This window comes from Symphalangus syndactylus, chromosome 9 (assembly GCF_028878055.3).
Source record: "Symphalangus syndactylus isolate Jambi chromosome 9, NHGRI_mSymSyn1-v2.1_pri, whole genome shotgun sequence".
In the NCBI taxonomy this organism is placed as follows: Eukaryota; Metazoa; Chordata; class Mammalia; order Primates; family Hylobatidae; genus Symphalangus; species Symphalangus syndactylus.
Window position 1 is genome coordinate 85,549,860 of NC_072431.2, and position 9,541 is coordinate 85,559,400.

Genomic DNA, 9,541 nt, shown 5'->3' on the forward strand with positions numbered 1-9,541 from the left:
GCCAGGCCGGGCAGGGTGGCTCATGCGTGTAATCCCAGCACTTTGGGAGGCCGAGGTGGGCGGATCATCTGAGGTCAAGAGTTCTAGACCAGCCCCACCAACATGGTGAAACCCTGTCTCTACTAAATACAAAAACTTAGCCGGGCGTGATGGCACATGCCTGCAATCCCAGCTGCTGGGGAGGCTGAGGCAGGAGAATCGCTTGAACAAAGGAGGCAGAGGTTGCAATGAGCCGAAATCACGCCACTGCACTCCATCCTAGGTGACAGAGTGACACTCCGTCTCAAAAAAAAAAAACAAAACAAGTATAGCCAATGTTAGTGGCAGAATCTAGGTGGTGGGTGTGCAAGTATTCACTGCAAAATTCTTTCAACTTTGGTGTACTCAAAAAACATTTTTTTTTTTTTTTTTTTTAAGACAGAGGCTCCCTCTGTCGCCCAGGCTGGAGTGCAATGGCGCAATCTCGGCTCACAGCAACCTCCGCCTCCTGGGTTCAAGCGATTCTCCCACCTCAGCCTCTGGAGTAGCTGGGACTACAGGCACACACCACCATGCCCTGCTAATTTTTGTATTTTTGTAGAGATAGCATTTCGCCATGTTGGCCAGGCTGGTCTTGAACTTCTGACCTCAGGTGATCTGCCTGCCTTGGCCTCCTAAAGTACTGGGATTAGAGGCGTGAGCACCGTGCCCAGCCCAAAAATTTTCATGATAAAATGCTGAGGGTGGAAGAATGTGCTGGAAAAAGCAGACACGGAAGCTGCACGTTCCTCTTTCAAGGAAGACGGACAATACTAAGTGAGAGGAGGAGCCTTAGAAAGGAACTTGAACTCAGCCTGACATTAGAAGTGCACCGGCAGGTGGGCTATGGTTATTGTCTATACCCAAGAACGTGAAAAGTAAAAGCTATGTAAAGGTGATGTACCTAATGGCAGTAATAAATCAGCTAGACATAATCATACCTAGGGCATTTTCAGACATCTGACAGAAAGTCAACATGCACCATAACTGACACTTAGACCTGATCAAGGCATCTCATTAAGAACATGTACCCTTGGCCAGGCACGGTGGCACATGGTAGCACACACTGGCCAGGACTTTGGGAGGGCGAGGCAGGTGGATCATGAGGTCAAGAGATCAAGACCATCCTTGCCAACATGGTGAAACCCCATCTCTACCAAAAATAAAAAAATTAGCCGGGCATGGCAGCACACGCCTGCAGTCCCAGCTACTCGGGAGGCTGAGGCAGAATTGCTTGAACCCGGGAGGCAGAGCCTGCAGTGAGCTGAGATCATGCCACTGCACTCCAGCCTGGGCAGCAGAGCAAGACTCCGTCTCAAAAAAAACATGTACCCCACCACATAAACCAGTAAGGTCAGTTTCTGCGCCTGACCAGACAGCTCATGGTGACAACACACAGGAAGCAAATTTGATTTTTAAAAAAAAACCTGCATGAAATTTTAAACTATAGAATGGACATAAAGATTTAAATAAAGGCTTCTCTCTTTTTTTTCTCCAAGGTACAAAAACAACATGTGAAATGGTATCTCCCACTCCTCACTAGGTTTCCCTTAAGAACAGTGACACTACGGTTTAGGCTGATCAGTCTTCTCACTTTTAGAAAAGTGAAAAATCTCCTTGGGTTACAAGACACACCATCCTAAGCTGCAACCAAAAGCCCAAATTCCATATTCCTATTATGCTTATTAAAGGGGGTCACTTTCATTGCACATACATCTAATGCCTATGATCAAATGCCCTGATTCTTAACATAATCCAAGCAAAAAATTGTTACTGTTTGGGCACACTTGGGAGAAAAAAAAAAAGATCACATTTTTGGCACAGACACAAGGCTAAGGAAAAAAGTTCTTATTTCTACAAAACAAAAAACCCTAGTGGTTCCATTGACAAATCCAAATGTAAACTCCCTCATACCTGTAGAATCATTTGAAGAGCAGCTGCTGTTCTTGATTGAAAGATAAAAAAGTCAAGGAGCGCAAAGTGAGCTAACAAAGATCCACTGTTCACAAGGACACAGCGATGCATGCAGAGAACATGGCTGGGCTCACTGCTCCCGCCACAGATCCCAGAGCACAAAGCCTGTCCCAGGTGAAATGAATGACATCCCTGACTGTGCCAGCTCTCAAAACACCATACATGTTCTCCCAACCACAAAGAGTGCGCTGATTTATGGTTTACATACAGCACAGTGAGGGTTGTCCTGTCACTCTGAGCAGCTCATCTGTGGCCATGTTGACAGTGTAGACTTGGTCCTCAGAACTCACCCCAGAGACCCTAAGGCAGCCAGCAGATGAGGCCAGAATGACCAGCTTGTTACTCTTCTGTCTTGATGAGTTACTACTGCACTTCTATCTACAAACTGAACTCTAGGGTTTGCTTCAAAATCACCGGGTGCATTAGCCTTCTTGGGCTGCCAGGACTAAGTATTATAGACTTGAGTGGCTTCAATAATAGAAACTTACTTTCTTAGAGTCTAGATGGTGAAAGTCCAAGATCAAGGTAAATGCAAGGTGGTTTCTCCTGAGGTCTCTCCTTGGCTTGCAGATGGCTGCCCTCTCCATGAGTCCTCAAATGATCATTCCTCTATCTCTGTGTCCTAATATCTTCTTATAAGGACATCCACCAGATTGGATTAGGGCCCACACAATTGCCTCATTTTACCTCAGTCACCTCCTTAAAGACTCCATCTTCAGGCTGGGCGTGGTGGCTCAAGCCTGTAATCCCAGCACTTTGGGAGGCCGAGGTGGGTGGATCACGGGGTCAGAAGATTGAGACCATCCTGGCTAATACAGTGAAACCCCATCTCTACTAAAAATACAAAAAAATTAGCTGGGCGTGGTGGCGGGCGCCTGTAGTCCTAGCTACTCGGGAGGCCGAGGCAGGAGAATGGTGTGAACCTGGGAGGTGGAGCTTGCAGCAAGCCGAGATGGCACCACTGCATTCCAGCCTGGGTGACAGAGCAAGACTCCGTCTAAAAAAAAAAAAAAAAAAAAAGACTCCATCTTCAAATACAGTCACATCTTGAGGTCCTGGAAGTAGGGGCTTCAGCACATGACTCTGAGGGGACACTATTCAGCCCACACAGGCAAGAAGCAGCGATGACGAGAAGGTGCACATGAAACTGACTGCCCACACATGGGCACAGGGGACTTCATTACATGATTTTTTTCTTTACATTTGCTTTTAAAGTTTTCATAAAGGTTTTTCTGATTACTCTTACCAAAGCCTGCTTCCACCATCTATCCCCGGGCTCCACTTCCTGCTCTGCGGCCACAGGCTCACCATACACATTTCAGTCTAAAGCATCTGTGTCTGACAGATGTGCTAATAACTGTAGTGTGCTAATAAACAGTAGTTTAATGGACAAGTGAATGCATGATGGGGAACACCTCCAGTGGCTTCAAGTGCATACAGAATCAACACCCAACTCCCCAGCCCAAGGACCTCCCAGGACTGGGGGGCCCTCTCCACCTCATCTCTGCTTCTGGACTGCAGGACACAGTCCCGGTCCCCATCTGTCTGGAAGTGGCTGCTGCCTGCCCCATGTCTCTTCTGACATCCTAGGTCTGCCCTTACTCTCTAATTTTAGGTGTAAGTGACCTACTTTCCAAAGTGCAATGTCCCTAACCCTCTTCTCAGTGTGCTAAGCACGTAATAGGCAAGGTACGACCAAGTTATCTCATTAAAAACTTGTATCGCCACCACATAAACCAACAAGTAAATAGAGGGTGATTTAAATGCTCAATAGTTAGATTTATAGGACTTAATCATGACCATTTACTTACACTGCAAGGTGACAACAAGGACGGGGCACTGCTGACGGAAATGAAGAAACTGGAAGATCAAGAGTAAGCGCCCCAGTGGGGCAGACTGCAGACGCCCTTCTCATCTGCAGGGAAGCCCTTCACTGCAATAACATTGCTAAGAGAAACGTTTTGCTTTACACTATCTTCCTCTGAAAGGATGCTCAAAGCAGCCCTGGAAGGTTCTGATGTGCTTTCTGAATCTAAATTATGACAGAATCTGACTATATGTTGAAAATTAATAAATATATACAATGTAAACAGTAACTCTTCAAGACAGAAAAGTAACCAGCCTTATGTTGCCGATCATTCTGGCCTCATCTACTGGCTGCCTTAGGTTCTCTGCTGAGCACCTCCTGCCTGGTTCTCCAGCCTCCTGACGCTGAGTTACCAAGTTGCCATCCAAGAATCACTGCGATAGCTACCCAAGAGGAAAAATAAAACAAAATATAGCAGCCCCAATTCACCTTCTGAACCCAAGTATGGTTTGTGACAGTTATAGAATCGGTTTAGTGGGTCATGACCATGAGCCTTTTTTTTTGAGACGGAGTCTTACTCTTGTCGCCCAGGCTGGAGTGCAATGGCACGTTCTCAGCTCACTGCAACGGCATGTTCTCAGCTCACTGCAACCTCCACCTCCCGAGTTCAAGTGATTCTCCTGCCTCAGCCTCACAAGTAGCTACGATTACAGGCCCCGCCACCACGCTCGGCTAATTTTTGTATTTTTAGTAGAGATGGGGTTTCACCATGGCTGGTCTCAAGACTCCTGACCTCAGGTGATCCACCCACCTCAGCCTCCCAAAGTGCTGGGATTACCGGCGTGAGCCATCGCACCCGGCCAACCACCAGTTTTAATGGAAAGAAAAAAATAGAATTAAAAAATCAGAGCGTTTAAGTGTGGTTCCTTTAAACTTTCACTTCAGTTATACAGACACACACATTTGTGTCTGCATCAGGTCAGCATAGAGAAGGTATGGCTTCCTGGGGCCTGCAGTGACCAAATTTTAAAAGGTACTGGTCCAATCCAAGCTTTCAGTTCCTCACAGACACAGGTCCAGCGGTGACTACAGCAGCTGATAGCTCAGGGCCTGTAACCTAGAGGATCTTTTCCCCTCCACTTTTTATTATGGAAATTCTCAAAAATACATAAAAGTAGACAGAACAATGTATAACCATTACCAAAGCATTCAGCTATCCCCTTTTGTTTCTTCTATTTTGAGTAAAGCAAATCCCAGAAATCCTATTATTTCACCTACAAATATCTCAGAATACATGCCTATCAGATCGGAACTTAATATAATTATCATACCGAACAAAATTAATAATTCCTTATTTATTATTTAATATCTAGTCTTACATTTCTAGCGATCTTTTTTTCTTTTTTTTCTTGAGACAGGGTCTTGCTGTCACTCAGGTGGTGGCACAATTACACTCACTGCAGCCTCGACCTCCAGGGCTCAAGCGGTCTTCCCTTCTCAGCATCCCAAGTAGCTGGAACTACAGGCATGCACCACCATGCTCAGCTAATTTTCTTATTTTTTGTAGAGATAGGGTCTCACTACATTGTCCAGGCTGATCTCAAACTCCTGGGCTCAAGTGATCCTCCCACCTCAGCCTCCCAAAGTGCTGGGATCACAGGCATACCCACTGCACTCAGCCTATAATCATTTTCTACCTTAAACAATGCAAATAAATTAGATCAATGTAAAAATATTTAACTTTGATCAGTGTGAAATCATAGCCACCTGGTGGGGCAACTGAAGACCAGAGGCAGCAGAGAAGCTGAGACCCACAAGGTTAAGGCCACAAGATGGTTTTTTTTTTTTTGGAGATGGAGTCTCGCTCTGTTGCCCAGGCTGGAGTGCAGTGGCATGATCTCAGCTCACTGCAACCTCTGCCTCCGGGGTTCAAGCGATTCTCCTGCCTCAGCCTCCTGAGTAGCTGGGATTATAAGCACATGCCACCAAGCCCAGCTAATTTTGTATTTTTAGTAGAGACGGGGTTTCACCATGCTGGCCAGGCTGGTCTCAAACTTCTGGTGTCAAGTGATCCGCCTGCCTCGGCCTCCCAAAGTGTTAGGATTACCTACACCCAGCCCTGACAAGACAGCTTTTTTGGGCTATGATCTGAGTATAAAAATCCACACAACCCAACTTAAGTGCATCCAAGTTTCTAATAAAAAGGAATTACTGTCAGGTGTGGTGGCTCATGCCACCCAGCACTTTGGGAGGCCAAGGTGGGTGGATCACCTGAGGTCGGAGTTTGAGACCAGCCTGACCAACATGGAGAAACCCCGTCTCTACAAAAATACAAAAATTAGCTGGGCATGGTGGCACATGCCTGTAATCCCAGCTACTCGGGAAGCTGAGGCAAGAGAATCACTTGAACCCGGGAGGCGGAGGTTGCATGAGCTGAGATCGTGCCATTGCACTCCAGCCCGGGTGACAAGAGCGAAACTCTATCTCAAAAAAAGGAATTACACAGTGCCACAATGCACAGAACATGAGTCCATACTGTAGGTAGGAGCCTTATTCTCCAAACCCCAAAACAGAACTTGTAGGCTAAAAAGTAGACACTCTGTAGACATCAGGTCAGAAGAGCAGCCCCAAGTGGTCACTTCTACTCCCCAGGCCCCACACCTTTAGTGGCCAGAGGACTTTTCTGTCAATGCACTCATTCCTTCAGATGGACCCATGAGTGATCATCTCCCCATCAGCTCCTTGGGGCCACAAGCTCTTCCTGCATCCCCATCACCCAGTGAGTTTCATGGGACACAAGAGGGGCTCAACAGACATTTGTTAAATGAAACATGGCCCACTTGAGGAAACCCAGGTGTAAAATCATCATAACCACATGTGCTGAGGTGACTTGAGAAAGGGGAGTGCTACACTGGGGCCGAGTTTCCATGAGACTCACTTTGGTCCATTGGTTCTCTGCCAACTCACTGATTCCTGTGTCCTGAGGAAAATGGGCCGAGGTAAAATAAGCCTGAATCACTGCTTGGCAAGACACCAAGACAAGTGTCTGAGATTAAAAAGAGAAAAAAAAAAAAAAAAAGGCCCACCTGGGCTCAGGTGATCCTGCCTCAGCCTCCCGAGTAGCTGAGACTGTAGGCGAGCGCTGCTGCGCCTGGCTAATTTCTGCACTTTTTGTATAGATGGGGTTTTGCCATGTTGCCCAGGCTGGTCTCGAACTCCTGAGCTAAAGTGATCCAGCCTCGGCCTCCCAAAGTGCTGGATTACAGGCGTAGCTACCGTACCCAGCCTAATTCTGCATTTTTTGAAGGTGCTAACTTAGAAGAATTTAAATGTCCAAACTGTACTTTCATAAAACTATTGTCAGTACTTTGCTACTTACGTCTAAATTTGTGTATAAGTTTAGAGCAATGCAATTTACCTTAATGAGAATGATTTAACCACCGAAGTTATTAAACTGGAGGTGATCTCACATTGAATGTGGTAGCTGAGCAGGAAGGTTCTGCCAGCTTGCAATTGGCAAAGTACACGAGGTAAAGTGTGTTAAGTCATGACCTGGAGAAGAATCCATGCCCCAAAGCTCCTTGTCTGGCTTGTCTACAGGAAACAAGCTAAGACAAGTGGCAGAATACAGAAAAAAAAACACAAAACCCCTGGCTTAAGCAACTACATAACAACTGATTATCTCCTCTAGTGAGAAAATGAAATTAATAATTAACCGTTTATGCCTGAATTTTTTCATTACCCAACTGGAAAATTCTTGATAATTTTACTTTTTTTTCACTTATATCCCAAAAACTCAACAGTCTTACTGCTTCTCTCTCTCTCTCCCTATTGCTGGGTGTTTCATGTTTCTACCAAAGCTGACAGCTCTAGAAAAAAAAATCACTCAATTCCATCCTTGCCTATCACACACAGGTAGATGGGCCAGGTACTCCTGTAAGTGGTGCACAATGAGGTCATCAGTCCTTAGCGCGCTCTTAGATCCCGGCATTCCACAGAGCAGATGGCTCACTTTCCGCAAAGCTCAGCATCATCCACACTCGGGCCTGATGGTCCCTGCTAAGCAGTCACCGGGTTAGCACCTCCTTTCCAGCTAACTCCTTTTACACTGCTTGGCTCCTCCCTCTTCTGTGCGCAGCACCCATCTCTAATCTAACACCTGCAGGCTGAATCACTATCTTGAGCTATTTTCCAGCCTTAAAACATCTTTGTAGGTAACCGCAAATTATACTGCACCTGAATGAGACATGCATGGTGCTAACATGAAACAATGAGTTGAGAAAGTAGAGAACCAGCACCACAGGACTCCCTGAAGGCCACCTGGCTACATTCTATTTCAAATAGGACTTTTAAATGGGGCACTCTGTCAAACAAGGTGGTGAATAGCTGTCAATTAAAGGACACTGCCCTGCAGAGTACAGGGTAGTAAAATCATAGTTAGGACTTATCGAGGTCTGCTTTAAACTTGTGGATAGAAGTGCGCACACACACATAAAAAAGAAAATGATAGCCAAGACGTGAAGATTATAAAAAGCATTTATTTGAAAAAGATACATTTTATTAAAATCCATTTTCCACTTTAATGGTAGCTCAATCCACATCGTTTTTCCAGTCTTAAAATGTTTCTTTATCGACTACTATACCCCTTTACTGTAATTAAAGCCACATTTTGTAAAACTACATAAACTGGGGTTCGACTATGAACTATGTCCTAAACATTGAACTATGTCCTAAATCCCACTGCCAAATGTAGCGTCACTAAAATCAATCAATGGTTTTAGGTCCGAGTGATAGTGGACGAGTGAGCTGGCCATAAGGTGAAGGCCACCCTTGCTTTTACTGGATATCCGAAAACGAAGTCCAGTGAGCAGCAAACGTCTCCACGTTAACCACACAGCCCACTAGCTCCAGTTCCAGCCCTGGACAGCTTTCTGGCCCCTCGCCGGGCCCACTTCCTCTGCAGCCCCAGGTCCCGACGCGCAGGGAAGGCCGTCTGGGGCCGAGGTCGGGGCGAGCCGCTGCCCGGGCCAGAGGAAAGGCGCGGCGCTTCCTGCCCGCCCAGCCGCGAAAGCCCACCTGACCATTGTCCGGGGTCTCGCCCTGCCCCGCCCCGCCCAGCCAGCTGGCCCACTGCCCCCGCCCGGGCCCCGAGGAACACCCGCCCACCCCACCCTGGCCCCCCAACCCAGCCGCCCGCCGTCCACAGCAGCAGGACGCCCCCGCGCACGCTCACCTTCTTGCCTTTCTTGCTCTCCTCTTCCATATCGCCGCGTGCGGCTCCCGCGGCCCGCCCGGCCCGCCCCGGGAGACCCGCCGCCAGCAGCCGCTACATGCTCGTCCCGGGCCCGCCGCCCCCGCGCTCCCGGCGCCGCCCGCCAGCCGGGCCCGAAGTCTCCGCCCCGGCCGCGCCCCGCACCCGCATTTCCGGGCCCGAGAGAGCCGGCCCCCTCCTCCGCCCCGCCCAGGCCCCACCTTTCCCAGCGCAGGCCCCGCCCACGGTTGTCGCCCATCCACACTTTCAGGCCCAAGGGAATCGGACCCGCGGCGATCAGACCCCGCCCCTTCAGGGAAAACAGGGCCCGTTGGCCCCGCTCACGGCGAGAGCACCGCCCACAGGCTGAAGATCCTGCCCCTTCGGGACGGCCGAGAACGCGCCTGCCTTGCCCCACCCCCAGTCCGCCCCGCGTCCTTCAGGAGAGCCGGAAATGCTCCTACCCCTACCTCGCCTCTGCACGGCCGCGA

At 48.2% G+C, this 9,541-nt stretch overlaps 1 protein-coding gene across 5 annotated transcripts in view; it reads right to left on the reverse strand.

The window, feature by feature from the left end:
• CCM2 (CCM2 scaffold protein) overlaps positions 1-9,200 on the reverse strand; it is a 79,691-nt gene extending 70,491 nt beyond the window's left edge. For 3 of the 5 annotated variants that reach the window (XM_055293231.2, XM_063608961.1, XM_055293228.2), the window contains exon 1: positions 9,033-9,200. In XM_055293231.2, the coding sequence (XP_055149206.1) occupies positions 9,033-9,062 (30 nt within the window). In that variant the 5' untranslated portion in view covers positions 9,063-9,200. The remainder of the gene's footprint in view (positions 1-9,032) is intronic. The other 2 variants (XM_063608959.1, XM_063608958.1) reach the window with 1 other exon arrangement.
• Positions 9,201-9,541: the final 341 nt, after the last annotated feature.